Here is a 16,972-nt window from a genome sequence, read left to right as displayed (position 1 = left end):
ATTGGTCAATATGACAGTCGTCTGTTCCTAACAAACAAGGGCAAAGAATACTACGATACATGCAGACGTGGAGCAACATTAACGTTGGGTTTCTGTCGGCTGAATGACTGAAAGTCAAAGTATTAACTCGCCTTTAAACTCTTGTTTGGTCTCAACCAACTCCTGAGAAAGAAATCTGGTTCATTAGCTGCAATGTGCTCCACTTTCTTCACCAGCTAGTGGTTGAGCAGTTTGGTGATGGGCAGGTAGTGTGCAGTGGGTTAATCAGAGCTTTAATGCTTCAAACAGCTTCCTGTTACTGCCCTAAACAGGACCGAACCACACCGTAAATGTGATGCAAAATAAGATAACAATGGGTGAAGTATTGATTATACATAGGTTGATTGATTAGTGAAGGTGAAATAGGCGAGGTATCTCTTACATTAGATATATTACATTGTTTCTTTTTTTCATTGTAAAAAGGCATTTCATTCACTGGATTAGCCACACAAAAAAAAAAGAGGACAGCGCCATCACGTTATTACATCTATATGGAGTCTCAATTGATTTTCCAGAAAATGTGCAATATGCCAGTGACGATTTTCAATCTCATCAGCATTACATAATCTATATGACAACCGCCACATGCCTGAAATGCCTTTAATGGTTTATGAGACAAAAAAAATTCCAACAATTAAAAATATCTTTAAACACTTGCTTGCAAATGGGAACTTTGGTTCCTGGATGTCCGTCTCTGTCTTACATAAATAAAGCCCCCAACACCATATCCCTCATGCGAAGACACGCACCCACCCACCCACACACACACACACACCCACACACACACCCACACACACACAAACCCCACAGCTGCTATCATCGAAAACAAAGCTGCCCTTGCTGCAACAACTTTGCTATCGCCCAGAATATCCCAGAAGCCCCCATGGGCGCAGGCCAGCTGCCAATCAATTTCTCACCAATAACAATGACCCCCAGAGAAAAAAACAAAACTGAAAACATCTCATTAAGGCCCGTTTCATGTCTGCGCTTCCCTGTAACGAGTGGCCATTAGTGCTTCTCCGCGTCCGCTGGGGCCGGCTGAAGAACTGAGAGAGAAAGAGGGAGAACTTAACTGTGATCGACACACAAAGCCTCGCTATGCTGCCCGCTGACGGACGTTTAGAACCGGTGCCACCGCTAAACCGGAGGATGCGGCGTACACACACACACACACACACACACACACACGCACGCAAATCACAGTATTTTGTAAGATTCTGGCGGTTTCACGGTACATCACGGTATTTTTTTTCCAAATAAACACATTCATTTATTGACGCCGAAAAGGACCGTCACCGCCATCTGTCTTGATTGGTACATAGGGAGCTAAACTGGAGGGATTTAGGACCCAGGGGAATCCCTTGATACTAGTGGCGCATGCGCGGCCGTAACAACTATTGTCATTCTTCAGCCGGCAGCAACATATAATGTTTACAGTCACAGATACGTGTACAGCGGTCTGAGCTACTTACGTCTCACGGATAGAAGTTGACTCAGGGTGTGCAAAAGGCATGATGGGTAAAGCCCCCCCAGCATGCCTTTTGGCGATGTCATTTTTTTGCACACCCTGAGTCAAATGAGTTAACATGAGACGTAAGTAGCTTGGTCCACTGCTCCTGCAGCTTCAAGCTGTGAACATTAAATGTTGTTGCCTGCCAAACAGCGGCGACCGGTATGACGGTTTATGAAAAATTCATACTGTACGGAAAACTGTGACCGGTATATCGCACAGCCCTAACACACACACACACACACACACACACACACACACACACACACACGGTCGAAGACTTCTATACAACGTCATCTGCACGGCACACACATATGCCAATTTTGTGTTTCATGGAAGACTGCAGGTTTACTTCATCATTAACTCTTCTCAGATGCATGCACACACACACACACACACACACACAGGTTTAATTTCACCCGGAACTCCGAGCAGCAGGGGGCTCGCCACACCTCTACCCATCGGCACACCCTCCCCCCCTGAGCAGGCTGGAGCGCCGTGCACCAGGAGGCGAGGCAGGGCCCGTGATCAGAGCGCAGTGGGGTCATATCCTGCTACCTGTCCATCACAGCCCAGGTGTCTCAGATCCATCACAGCTTTACAGGCAGCCTGAGGGTGCCACTCGGTGCCCAACATAACAAATCAAGGAATCAACCCGGCGAAGAACCCAGCGATGCAGTCAAAAACACGCTGCCGAGCATAGCGATGCAGATCGTGTCAGTTCAGAGCGGCGTGTGGCTGAGCGGCTCAGGGAGCGTCGGCTATTGCTGATGTTATCCCTCGAGGCGCGTTAACAGGAACATTATCGTAAGAAAATTAAATGCTACACACATGACACATCGTGGTGTATGTTAATAACAAGAGAGCACACACTAAATCAATTTTCAATCTGAATTTTTTTTTTAAACTGCCTCTCAGCTCAAAGGAGCCGTCTGTAATGCAGTTAAAAGATAACGACTGTAGCATACAAGCAACTCGCTTATACGACTTTCATTTCAAAGCACCAAGTAGAGTTCCATCAGAATGTTATACTGGAACTGTATTATGTGATATTGTTGTATACCAAAGGAACAATTACAGAGGCGCTGGCCCACATACACTATTGGTGAGATCAGCCTCAATGTCATTATTCTTGGTGAAAGAATACCCAAGGGTGTGTCTATATAAAGGCCTTCTGCCGGGTGAAAGCCTGACCCTTTTGGTTAATAAAAAGCCCACAAGCGATGTTAAGACTGCTTCATATTTCTGTAAAATGTCTGGAAACCATCCAGGGCCGCCACACAGCCTTTAAACTTCAGGCACAAAACAAGCTATATTAGGTTAATGTCATATATAACTGTGAGGAAAATGTAAGAGTCAAGTAATTGATGCACAACACCGAACCTCCGTGACACGGAAATTAGTTTGCACAGAATAATCACACCTACTGAAATTGCCACCGTCTCAGATGAAATTGTATGCGATCAAAATGTCAAAAAATGTCTTCCATATGTGCACACAAATTATTTTTTATATTAGAGATATATCCGCATAATTTAGGGTTAAAATACCTCATTGGCTGCACATTAATTAATCGAGCATGAATGACCTCTATGACTCCTAGTGTGAAGGGAGCTGTATTTAACATTCAACGCATTAATATAGCAGACATTTGAACTCATGGGAACATTTGAATTTCTCAGAGAAAGAAAATTGAAGAAAAAAAACAGATCCTCAAATTGTCTTTGCGGGGGTTTCAGATTATTATGATGTATACATACAGTGTTCTGAGCAGCAGGCTGGTTCCCTTTGAAGACGCGCTTTCTTCCAGCTCTCATTTCCTCGCTGTTTTACTCCGATATCGTGTGATGACTTTACAGCAGTTAGGTCCAGATAAATGTGTTTAATACCAAAACTCCGCATTCAAACTGTGGTTTACAAAAGCAAATGCACAATACGTACACAATGGAGAAACTGCGGATGGCAAGGCAGGCATTGTTTTACTTCTATTCTTATGTACGGTAATTAATGCATATTTATTTTGAGCCATATCAGTGGTTTACAGGGGAGGAAGTTAATTGCATCACTGACTCTAATTTCACCAGTGCAGCATTGAGCCTTTATTTAATTAAGTAGCACATTTGACTTCCATTGCACGTAAGAATTCTGTTACATATTAGGAGTTTTAAAAGCAGACAACCCTTGCTCCTGGACACTCTGTTTAAGTCCTGCAAAGCGTTTTTAGAAATCAGAGGAATTTAACACTGGTTTCTTATCACGAGCACTAGACACTAGGTCTAAGCAACCAAAGCCCTTAATGTGACTGTAAGGAACTTTTACCTGGTTACCAAACAGTCTCAATGTAATAGCATTGCCTCTATATGACCTATAAAAGTAAACGAGACCATCAAGGAGAAGATTGGCTTTTTCTATATCGGCACAAAACAAGAAGAAAAAAAAGAATGAAGGTTCAACAGAAAGTCCTTCAACCCAAACTCCAGCGGGGCCTCCAGCAGTGATCAGCCCACCGCGGACCGACTTCCCTGCCATCTCTGGCTGGAGAGAAGACACCTCCTTCAGCCAGACAGAGCTTTGCTCCGCCAGTTCAGCGGGGAGCCAACACCGACGCCCCGCTGCTGGAGGCCCAGGATGCATTGCTGGGCCAGCTCGAAGGAAGGGAACCAGGACTGCACGGGGGACAGATTGTCAGAACCCTGCTGCAGTCAAATGAGCTGCTTTTTTAAACAGAATATGTTTAAAATATGTCTCTCGCCGACCACAGGGACCCAAATAAACTGTATCCGGTTCTATTGTTACCTCACTGTGGACTTTTTCAATATTTAAGGACCTCAGTCTTTCTCTAATAATACCCGAGAGCTGTGAGTGCCAGAACAAAACTATGAATACAAATATGCTGGAGCAAAACATTACCAGATATGTTAAGAATCAATATTTTGCAACAAGATATGTTAACTGCCAACATTTCCAAAATACATATCCAGGCAGCATTACACTTCTTTCAAAGTAGTAGTACCAGGAGATAAGGTTGACCCTGAAACATCTATAATCAGCTGCTACTAAATACGTATTGCATGTGAAAAAATTATTGAAGGTCTGGGAGGACTGCATTCAGTTAAGAGAAAACAGGAAAGAGGCATAAAAATGGCATCGGATGAAAGGAAGTCATTTTAAATGGATTGCATTTTGTTTTTTTGTTGAAAAATAAATAAAAGAAAAAAAACATCTAGCCTACATTTACCTTACCATGATAGACAAACATTTGCTTCCCATCAAAAAGGCTCAAAAAAACATTTGTGTGTGTGTGTTACCCCAGATACCAAAATAACCCATTGTGATTCAATGTTATTTCAAGGACCTCCCCAAAGAGAATTGGGCAAAATGAGAGAAAAGTCCTTCATGCTTCATTCAGGAAAATACAGCAAATTACATTTATTTTGGAAGACCTTGCGAGCAAACTTTGTTTTTCTACTCTCGCTTTAATCTGACGTGACATTGATCCTTCTAAATATGCGTGTGCCATTAGCAACATATACATTATTTTAGAAATTAAGAACATCAAAAATAAATTCCATAAAATGTCTGCATTTTCCTGAAAGTCATCTTCATAGTGTCATACATGAACTTTGTTAATTGAGCTTCTGATGATGAGAAGAGAGCTGGAGACCTAAAGGAGAACGGAAGTGAGATGGACATGGGGGGGGAAGATGGAGAGACTTGTGTCTTTTAGTAATCCACCCACGGAGGCAAACAGGGAACGAAAGCGAGATCAAGACGAGGGAAGAGAGTAATGATGTACTTAATAGCCGCTGGTTGTGAACGCTTCACCAAATTGCTACCAACAGTTTTTCCAACGACATCAAACAAACATCAGACCATTAATTTGTGAAAATCCTATTAAACCAGCCGAGAGGTCCTTTAAACAAGACAGCGCACTGTTTCATGTTCATTTCGCTTTTTCCCTGCCTTTGATGCTTCTTAGTGTTCCCAAAGTACGCGTTCCGAATACTCGAGAACTACTTAAGACTGTGAGCATCGCCGCGGACATTATAAAACTCCAGGATCAAACTCCCCTCGTTATCGGCAAAATGATTTTCTTTAGCTTTAGACAGAGCCCTTTTAGTCTCTTTTTTTGGTCAATCTTTACGCTCAATTGAATTTATTAATTAACAATTTCATTTTTTTTTAAAAACATGCGTAACACTGCCCTCAAGTTGCCAGCCCAAGTATTTATCCCAAGGGTAGGATTGACTGTATGAGATGGGAATTATTAACCGGCGTTATAAGCGGTTGACCGGGTTGATCACCGCTAAGTGGCCGCAGTAATTATGAAGGCAGTAAAGGAGGAAGTAGCGTGGCAAAGCGAGCAGATCGGGGCAGATGGATGCGTCAAACAAACACAGGACATTCACCCAGGAGACCGACTCTCATGTCCTGTGCAACATTTTGTTTCATTCATGTTCAGTTTCCTTTTCACATCGCGATGGTGCAGTTTGTCCCATGGAAGTGATAACCACTGACCACGTCCATTCAAACCTTCTCCCAAATGTCTTTGGAAAAGGTCACGGTGGACGATTGGGCATACAGCCACTTTTAACACACTCACAATCTTCTGAGGAAAACATCATTGTTATTCCTCACCAGAGAAAGAAAAAAGCCCAATTACCGTCATTTTCTTGTGAAATGTAATGAAAAGGAATGAATATGATAACTATATTTATTTATAAGATTATTGTAGATGTGAAAATATCAGTGAAAGTTTCCCCGAGTTAGTTCAGCGAGAGCGTTGCACTACCTGGTTGGCATCAGCTGCTTCATTCAAGCTTCACCATCATTTATCAGCTGCTCGGCTACCAGATGAGTAACAATCACGTGTGTACAGGCTACAGTGGCCTTAATAACCCGACACGTCTCACTAATTACCCTGTGGATACGCTGCTTCCCTCTCCACCGCCTCAACCTCCTCCTCCTTATACATTATGATGCTGGTATTGTTGAATTGTGGTGTGTTGGTGTGTGTGTGTGTGTGTGTGTGTGTGTGTGTGTGTGTGTGTGTGTGTGTGTGTGTGTGTGTGTGTGTGTGTGTGTATGTGTGGTTTCAACAAACCATCCTTGCTAGAACCTCACTCAAGCAACAGGGCCTTTTGCGTCAAATGGTAAACTATTTGCTGCAAACAGTCACTTCCTTGGCTTGAATGTGTCTGACTGAACTGATAACTGCATATTCATAAACACATTTTTAATGCTTCACACCATTTTAAATAAACTCTTTATATAAAATGGTCTCTCTCTCTTTTTTTCCACTTGTGTTTTTCTTGACGGAACATGAAAACAACAACATGCCATTTTTCCAAATCTTAGCATACAGAGGTAATTCAAACTCAAGCCAGTTTAGTGAAAATGTGAAATCGTCCGCAGCACGAAAAAAACTAAAATACAGCTAAACTGTTGTGGGAGGACGAGTTTAGTTAAAAAAGCAATTGCTTTATTGATTTGTAGCCGCTATGAATATCACTTCAGCTCTGATCGCAGAAAGCGAAGGGCGAGTCAGAGAGAGAGAGATTTACAGGAGAGTTTTCTGACATGAAGACTGCTGAGCCCTTTTGTGCTGCTATTTGTCATAACACTGTTGACAAGAGACTGCTCTTCACACGGAAAACAAGGAATGCCTGAAATCACATTGTGTACATAATGAGGCATGCACATACTGTTAATACACGCTGTGCGCACACACACACACACACACACAGAGGATAGAAGAGCCACCAGCTACACTAAATCTGTCTGTCGCTTTCTGTCAATGACATGCCTGCATGGGCTTTTTTTAAATTATAAATCATGCAGCTGCAAACAAAGTGTCACCACCTACGTGCATAAGCTCCATTTGTTTCTATCACACACTTAGTTGTTCAACACTTGTGCTTTGAGATGTTTTTTTGTTGTCTAATCTGATCATATTTTTGAGTTCATCATTCCTGTCAGTTATGATCTCATTTTGCAACGTCATCATTCTTTGTTAAGCTGCGCGTGAGAGACCATCACGGCCACGATGTTGCTTTGCATAATGTGACATTGACATTTGCAATAGTTTGAATAGCGCTTTTAAATTACATTTGCTTTCTGATGGGGGGGTGAAACTCTATTCATGACATTTCTAATAAGATGTGTCATGACGCACAGATGTGAGGGTCGACAGCATGGAAATGGTGTTTGGAGCCTGGTGGCTCAAAACAGTAACGGTAAAAATGTGTTAATTTATGAAGGTTGAAGGTTTAGAAGACTTTTTTGCAAAGGCACCTTGAAATGTCTCTATATGACTTTATATATCTTTATGAAGACATACCAAAACACAAACTGTGCTATGATAAGCCATTGTTGGTGATATGCCACTAATAACTCACAACTTCCTGTGAACCGAGAAGCTATCCTGTCATTGACAACCCATGACACCACTTTTATTGTATTTCAGATAAGTGTGGGTGGCATGCCTTTATTTCCAAACAAATATAATTATATATTATTTATTTTTATGGAAAACCCTTGTTGTCCTTCAGTAGACAAAAACAACCTCCCCTTCCCCAACGATCATAGCTCACGCCATCTGTATACCATGAAGCCAAACACGCACTCAGAGGCTCTTTTTCATCGAAGCTGCTTCCGTGGACCTCTGGCCCCGATAACTCCCCCATCACACACTTGTCAGAAGCCATAAGCCGCACGCTTGATGAAGTCCTCGTCACTTCAACCGCTGCTGGTGATCAAGAATAGGCGGCTGCTCTGATTCTGTCCCGGAGACACATCCAACCTCTGGGTGGAGGACGATAGACCCGTCTCCACCAGGAGGCATTCACTCACGCATGAGAGGAAACTGCAGTTCGATGGAAACCACGCACTTCTGCCCTCTCTCTGGGTCTGTTGTCTGCCGTGTGTTTGCAATCCATCTTCACCATAATAATTACCCGACACTAATATATTGATTTTTCAGAGACAAAACCATTGCACTGAGGATCAACTACCGTCTACATTGTGCACAAGGTCAGATTGGATTTGGTTACGTATGCCAGCAAAGTGGAGGGGCAGCAGTGCTGGAATGCATTTAAAGAAACACGCCACCAACAGGAAATGAAGTGTGAAATGAACCTGTATTAGCTAATTGTTTATGGTGATTATATCGGGTCCAAATAGTCGGAAGAGCTTTATTTTATTTACCTTTTTTATACTTGCCCAGAAATCTCATTATCCCCAAATTGCCCAAATTAGCGCAAAAACAAAAGCCACTGAGTCACCAGTTCACCCGTCAGGGAGGGTTACCGTGGCAGCCACGATGCTGCGTGCTTCGCCGTGGACACTTCCCAGGGAGTTCTCCACCGGATCAATTAGCTTCGCTGCAAGGTTCTCGGCTGTGTGTCTGCCTGGCAGGAATTCGATGTACTGCAAGCCCGGCGTAACATTAGCAAGTGGAGAGGGAGAGCGAAAGAAAGAAAGAAAGAAAGAGAAAGAGAAAGAGAGAAAGAGAGAGAAGGTTTGTGACGAGTACGATTGTCAGTGGTCAATGACGTTCTGCTGTGAACAAAGCAGTGCTGTGTCTATAAAGTGTATTTGTCGGTGAATAAATGCTACAACTCCTCAAGGCCCAAGCCAAGTGAAGAAGATTAATAATTTGCATTAATCGGCTAAACTTCTTGTTGACGATTAACTGTTAAATGGTTCATTACCAGCATCCCTCGTGTCCCATTCACAAAGCATGAAGGCAAACTTTCCAACAAGTCCTCCAAAGTAAACAATGAACAAGGTTCATCATTTGCCTTTCAAAGGGAAATATCGATCTGGCGACATGTTTGTCAGTGCTTTCCAAAAACCATCACAAAGTGGCTGGTGTGAAAGTTTGCTTTGTTCAGGCACAGACGCTACTTGGTTAAGATGGAGGGAATATCAGGGTGATGGTTTGAAGAAGACAATGTCGACGTTGTTGAAGTCAAACACTTTGCTGACCCACCTGGCCTTTCTGATAAGAGGTGCTCCGTCACGCCTCGCATTTAAGAGTTATTATTCTCAAGGATGCTTTGGGTCTGTGCATTACCGCCACCGATTAGCATACCATCATACTGCATGGAGAGATGTAGTCACTCCACTCTAGAAACTGACCCGTCCCTTTTGATTTGATGACACATGTGATGCGCTGCTGAACCTGCAGTGTCAGACCTTTCTATAGATTTGCTGACTGATTGTTAGCATTTCTTGTTGTCCATCCGAGAAGAAAAAACACCATCCCCGATCGATTGGCTGGTGGAACGGTAGCAGCGGGACGCCGCCGGGGAGAGCTCCTCTTGGCCTCTTGGCCTCGCCGCCTCAGCTGTCGGGGGTTGGACCCACAGCGGGGCCGCGGTGGACGGACGGCCCCCAACGTGCTGCCGCACCTCGCTCACCTGGGACTGGACTCTGGCATGGCCGACAGACTGCTGCACACTGCCCCTCCCTATCCCTGGGGTTTCAACAGGCACGTGTTTGGGAGAGTTTTTACCCGACGTTAGTGAGCAAACGGATGGGTATTGGGTACGTGACCATTGAAGGGAGACTGTGCCTTCACCGGGCAAGGCTCACATGTCCCAGGAACGGGTGGACCGAAGAACAAGGTCATAGCTCCATTATTTATAGTTTTAATCATTGATGATTCCCTAATTTTTCACCCGATTTTGAGCCTTTTTTTTAGGGTCCCCCCATGATACCTGTTTTTCGTTTTATGAGAAGTTCTATAAAAGGTAAAATAAAAGAAGAGTACCTCAATTTGCCTTGTATTTTTATATATTTTGATGAGAAGTGTTTTTTATCAGGTTATTATATCGGGTCAAATATACCCGACGGTGTAACTATTTGTAACGTTAGTGTTCTAGGGTTAAACCAACACAATGAACCCGTCTGTGAAAAACGGGAATATCCAAATCCCAGTATGGAAACCTAAAGAAGAAATATCATAATAGTGAAATATTCAGCTCTAATAGTAAGATCCCACCTCTGCAGTCTATCTTCTCTACAAACATGCATGCATGTAATTGAAACACTAATCACTCCATAATTACGAGAGACTACTCCTGACATCACACCGAGACAATGTAATAGCCGGTGGGCGGACAGGAGAAAAGAGAGGAGAAAAACATGGGAGATGAGGCGTGATATAAAAGTTATGGCCCATGAAGAAGAAGAAAGGAGGAGCTGACATTTTGACTAATATGCCGCTGTCGCTGTCTGTGGATGAGCTCGACCACAGAAGGCACACAGCAAAAGCGCCAACCTCCACAAGCTCCTAAATTATTAAATGAAATATGTTTTTGTTCGTTTTACACCCATTTCCACCTCCGATGTGTGCGTAGCAGCTGCAACGGCAGAGACATATTTGGAATTTGAACTTGTGCTTTGAGCGTGAACGAGGAGAACAGTCGATAAAAAAATGCTGCTTACTGATTAAGTTGTGTCTCTTTCAGATTTACCCCGGTGTCTCTGGTGGATGAGGAAGCGTGCAACCCGCTGACTGCTCTCGAAATAAAATAAAAGACACAAAGCTTTTAGTAGATTTTCAACCCTCGCCAGGAGAAGACAAAGACTGAAATAAATGGATTGCTGAGGAAGTCTCGTTATTCGTGGTATTCCTGTCTTTCTTCGAAAAAACCTCCATTATGACCGACATAACGGGCATTTTTCTGCAATTACAGCGGAAGTAATATCGTTAAGTGCCTCCTATTCCTGTTTTTCACTACTTTGGAATCCGCTGAATCCTTTAATTCATCGCTTCATCTCTTTCTTTTTCTTTCTTTGGAGGACTCGCAGTTTAAAAATGACATCTTTCACAATGATTCACGTCACGCCGCTGTGACAGAAAGCTGCAATTTTCTAAGCTTTTAAAGCTGTCCTTTTTAAGACAGAAGATGAAAGGATGTTAGCGTACCAATCATACACTTCAAAAAGTCCTACTCTGATTAATACTCCATTAAAATTGACATTTTGAAAATTGTGACTAGAAATGGCGGCAAGCTGTTCTGGTGCAGGGACCGGCCAGCAGGGGGGGCTAAAGCTGTGGTTCCTCCCGGGTCCCCTCCTCTGTACTAAATAAAACTCCTCCAGTCCCCCTCTTCCCCCCTCTTCCCTCTCCTCTGCCCCCCACGGGAAAGGCCAACTGAGCTCTGGAGAATATTTATGAGCGAGCGAGAGCAATTGGTTTGAGATCATTCGCCAAGGGTGGGAGGGAGAGGGAGACAACGGGGGATGGTGAGAGGAACTGAGGAAAAGAAATAAAAAAGGAAAATAGAGATAGACGTGGAGATAAAAGCAGAGGTTGGATATTTAGGATTGTATTCTAATTCCTTTTAACCTGGTGGTTAATTCAAATTAATGACTTACCGTTATTCCTCTGTTTCTATCTCTGAGTCTTTCCAGCGATAAGGGCCAGCAATGTGCACAGGCACGCCATTTCGGCTTCTCCTCAGTTCTACAAGGGACCAGTTTGGAGTTTGGACTCAGATTTAGGATTACAACACGTAGGGGTGACAGTTAAAGAGCCAATAATACGACTTTTACCGTTCCACAAAGGGTCGTAAGGTGTCTGCGAGAAGCAGAACAGCGTCGGGGATCAATACGAAGGACCCGAAGTCTTCTTCGACCTCGATTTTTCTGGCTTTTACAAAATGCATGAGTCCGTTTTAGTACAAACTAAAATGTGCATTTTGAAGGCACTTCTGATCTCTCCAGCTCTCAATTGGCATCCTCGGCGGCTCAGCGATGAATGACGGTGCTCCGGGTGGAAGATATTTAAAGACTTGTTATTCAAAGCAGGGAGAGCCAATGACAACGCAGGGACATTATTCCACTTTTCCACGTGGTCACATTCTTCCACTTCACTTGAGTTTCTATTTGGTTTTTGGCTCTAATTGGTCGGCTTACTTTTTCTTCAAAGGAAACCAAAAAAAAAGGCCGCTGTAGCTCAAGGGAAAAGGAGAGTTTTACACTTGTCAAGCTTAGGGGTCAATAATAGGTAGTAGTCATACTCAAGGTTACACAGTGATTAAAAAACAGGTTTAGTGCGGGAGGTTTGGAAATTAAATTGATCAGACAATGTCCGTGTGAGTTTTAGCACTACAGTAAAACTGTGAATCGTGTGTATGCAAAATATCTGTTAGATTTCCATGCCGAGGGTGTTGGAGTGGAGAGAGGGAGGAAAAGAGACATCCTGAGAGACAGCGGGAAGAGGCCAGCACAGAGGAAGTGATGGATGCGAGGAAGCCAACAGCGCTACATTCTCTATCTTTGCCTGGCATTGTCACTCCTGTCAGCGGCTAAATGCCAGTGTCAGTCAAACCTCCGTTCAGCTGGCATCGGGCCCTCCGCTTCACGGCTGCGTGCGTGCGCTCCGCCAGCGTCGCTCTCATCAGCGGGTATCACAACACTTACCTGGCACGACACGGATACAGACGCTCAAGTATGCACGCCCAGTCGCGGTCAGCTCTTTGTTGACGTCGGCTGCAAACAGGAGGCGGCGTCAACGTGTTCGTGAAATTAGAAAATCAACATTGTTTCCGGGCTAATCGACATGAATTAGCAACGACAAAAAAAAAGCAATTTGAAAAGGTTTCACTTGATCAGAGACATTTCTTAACCTCTAGAGGACGACGTCACCCTCAACGTGAAAACAGGAAAGTATGCAAAATCCACTTGTTAGGGCAATTTGTGAAATAAACATGCGCGCACACACACACACACACACACACACACACACACACACACACACACACACACACACACACATCGTGCTGCAGCTTTAATTAAAGCAACACTGAACCACCGCCTTGAATCATTTCATCAGTCTGAGTTTCGGTGTTGAGTTTGAATGGCTTTAGAGGTGTTTCTATCCTGAAGAGAACCAACACACACACACACACACACACACACACAGTCAACAACACACACAAACACAGTCAACTGACAAATGAAGAGAGCCTGCTGGGTATAGTAGTGGTTTTCAGCTGTTTCTCTCTATGTACACAGCCAAAATCATTCACTTTGTATGGCTAGTGAACTTTTGGTGAGATGATGAGAAGATTCAGAACTACGTCTACTTTGAAACAGCACACACGGTCGGTGTGCACTATTGTGCACTATTTCATGTCACACATGCAATTAATCAACTACCTAATATCTTGTGAACTCGCGTCTTGAAATGCTGCCATGGAATCCTGTATTTTCACTCTCTCGTCTCCAACAATACGGAACAAAAATGTTTTTTTTCCCCGTTGCGAGCTTTCAAACAATACCCTGCTGCTTCGAGCACACACACACGCGGTACTTCACACCACACACTTCTGAAGCCGTCCCTGTCTACCCACTGTCACACATCAACTGGCTCAGTCAGATATCTGTTACGTCCCGCTGCTTTACCCCTCCTGCGGTATGTCCAATTTGAGTTTGCACTGATATGCAGCACACTGAGGCTTTTGTATCCAACGCAAACCACATTTCTCTGCAGCCCACAAAAAAAGAGGAAGCAGCCAGTCGCACCCAAAAGAAGCTGTCACATGCAGAGCTTCCATTTGTATGCAAAACACTAAGTAATCGCTTTATCCCAGTTTCCCCATCTACCGAATGTGCATCTTGTATAGTCCAAAGAAGCGTATTATGTGATGTATTTCCTATGCACACAACAAAAATGCCTATTTCCTTCCAGGCAAGGCCACAAGAATGCTTTAAGTAACTACGCAACATCTCAGCCTGGCAGACACGTCCCTGACCCTGCTGCCGTTCACGGTCTCTCACCTGTATATCTTGTACTTGGTGGTGAATCCTTGTTCGTAGCGCTCTGTGAAATCAACAAACTCCTGGGAGTGGTGAAAAGGACCCTTGTCCGAAAGGAGCCAGCCCAGCGGCCCGGCGGAGCCGCCGAGGCCGGCCCCGGCGGGGTCCGCCGCCCCGGCCCCTATCGACACCCAGCTCTGGAGCAGGATTAGTGTCAACCACTGCCATAGAAACATGAGGGCCGTCAGTCTATTGGAGATGCACGGGCCACTCATGCTGCTTCCCCCGGCCCCGGTGACTCCTCATTCTCCCTGCACTCTGGATGAGTCCTGCCGGGAGGAGAAAGGAGGGGTAGGAAGAGGAAGAGGAGATGAAGCAGGCCAGACACAGAGAACAACACGGTTGTAATTGTGGTTTGGGCGTGAGAGATGTAGATGAACTGAGAACACTGCGGTTCTCCAGCGTTGTCAGGTCAAAAAAGATGACAAAGGGTCACCGGCTTTAGAGGTGAGAGTGTCTACAGTGCTTTTAATGTAGATAATGAAGCCAATCATGTGTTAATTAAAATGATTAGTTTTGTTAGAAAAGCTGCAATGTGTAACATCCTGTTTTTCCTTTAACATGATGGGTTTTTTACCTTATTTTGTAAGCCCGTGACTGCTCAGAACTAGTCTCCGCAAAATCCCCGGATGGGACCGTGAAGTTGGGTTCGGCGCATAGACGCGGCGACATTGGCGAAGGACTTTGTTTTCTCTCTTCTTCTTTCTTGGCAGTATTATCGCCACAAATGCAAACAGACGCACAGTTACGGGGTGCGCAACTTGAGCGGAACAGAAGACGACGTCCAACCTCCTCCTTCAGAGCGCGCGCTCGTGTCCTCTTTATCACAGGTTTCCGGCGGAGAGCCTCAGACGCTGCGCAGTAATACAAGGTAATGTAGGTCCAATCCAGCGGGACGAGCCGCCGCGGACACGACGCGTCCAGAGCGAACAGCCTCCAACATCCCAGGTAGACCAAGTATTTAAAACACAACAGTAGGGGTTGGGACTCGGGGAATGTGCAGGGACCCAAGGACCACTCCGCGCGCGAGAAGCGACTCTTAGTTGCTGCCTTCTAACTCATTTTCTGCTCTTTATTGGAGAATCTCAGGGCGCGTGCAGAGCGCGCGGGAAGCCGCTGACATAGCTGCTGCTGACGGTGCCTGGGCTCCCAGCGCACTGGACGTGTGAATGGCATCCGCGGCGCTCTCTCTCGCTCTCTCTCTCTCTCTCTCTCCCTCTCCCTCTCTATCTCTCTCCCTGTACTATACCGCCCAATTTAATGTATTCCAGCATCGAGCACACCCTCGGTTGGCTGAGACGCGTGTGTGTGTGTGTGTGTGTGTGTGTGGGGGGGGGGGGGGGGGGGGGGGGGGGTTAGATGAGGCGATGGTCAGCGGATGTGCTTGAGTCATTGAGTCAGGTGGCTCATTTTTAGAAAGCAGACAGAAGTTACCTGCTGTTGAGATTAGTATTCATTAAATACAGGATGGAGAGAAAATAGGAAATGATATAAAATTAGATAAAAAATCCGCACAAATCATCCTTACTAACAGTGCCTTCACATTTACAATTGCATGGTTTTTTAATTCACGCTGATAGATTTTTTTTTATTATTGCAAAATCCGTGTTCAAATAAAATAAGAAAATCGACATGAAACTTAAATATATTTGTGAAAAGTTGAGAAATGAGAAATGGTCCTCACAATGTCATTTGATTTGATAAAATAATATTCTAGGAATCTAGATGTAGACTCAGCCTGCTAATTGTAAATTGTTAAAACGGATGCTATCTTTGTGTAAATGAATCTTGAAAAGTTGTAATCATTTGAATAATGGCTTTAATGATGGTTGTGGTGTGATGATGGTCATGATGAGGAGAGGGTGCATCCAGCCCCCTGCAGTTCTTCTCGTTATCGTGTTTGCCCTTTCCTCCTCCTCCTCCTCCTCCTCCTCCTTTCTTCCTGCAGAATAATCATCACTTTCACCATCAGCAAACTTAATTAGATCTGCTCCATCCGCGCTCCATCCGAGCGCCTGTGTATCGGACACTGAGCGCGGATCAGAGAGGCAGGGAGCGGGCGAACGAAGGGAGGGATGTGTGCTTGCCTTTCAGCTTTTCTGCAGACGTTCAAAGGGGGTTTTATACAGGGATTGGATTAGAGAAATGAACACCATTGAGTCGCGAGATTCACTGGCTCCCAAACTCAAAGAGAAACTGGAATCCCGTGGCATAGCGACTTGGAGATTCTGGAGTGAAAGAATGAGTTGATTTGTCACGGTTTCATCATCACGTCTTGGGATTGGGTGGCTTTTCTTGTGACCCTCTGCCTTGGAGCCACGAAGACTTGTGAAGGACTAGGAACATTCTAGAGTGTTGTTTCTGGAGGAGGGTTTTCTACTTCAGCTGCATTATAGCTGGTCATTTAAAGTTTGAGAGGTTAAAGTTTTTTTGTTTTCTTTTTACGTTTTGAATAAAAGATGGTGAAAGTGTCACAACTCATTACTTTCATGGATTCACAGATTGCATTTAGGCAGTTTTTAGAACACTGTTTGCAGGTTTCAGAGCCCCAAAACTCATATGAGCAGAGTGGAAACAACACTATTGACT

General features: G+C 44.3%; 1 protein-coding gene across 1 annotated transcript in view; it reads right to left on the bottom strand.

The window, feature by feature from the left end:
* brinp3a.1 (bone morphogenetic protein/retinoic acid inducible neural-specific 3a, tandem duplicate 1) overlaps nucleotides 1-14,598 on the bottom strand; it is a gene marked incomplete at both ends in the record, with an annotated part of 44,088 nt that extends 29,490 nt beyond the window's left edge. Inside the window, one exon of the mRNA XM_079221064.1 lies at nucleotides 14,345-14,598. Coding sequence (XP_079077190.1) covers nucleotides 14,345-14,598 — 254 coding nt within the window. The remainder of the gene's footprint in view (nucleotides 1-14,344) is intronic.
* Nucleotides 14,599-16,972: the final 2,374 nt, after the last annotated feature.

This window comes from Taurulus bubalis (assembly GCF_910589615.1).
Source record: "Taurulus bubalis genome assembly, chromosome: 7".
NCBI lineage: Eukaryota > Metazoa > Chordata > Actinopteri > Perciformes > Cottidae > Taurulus > Taurulus bubalis.
The sequence above is the reverse complement of the archived record's forward strand: the minus strand, read 5'-3'. Positions and strand labels throughout refer to the sequence as shown.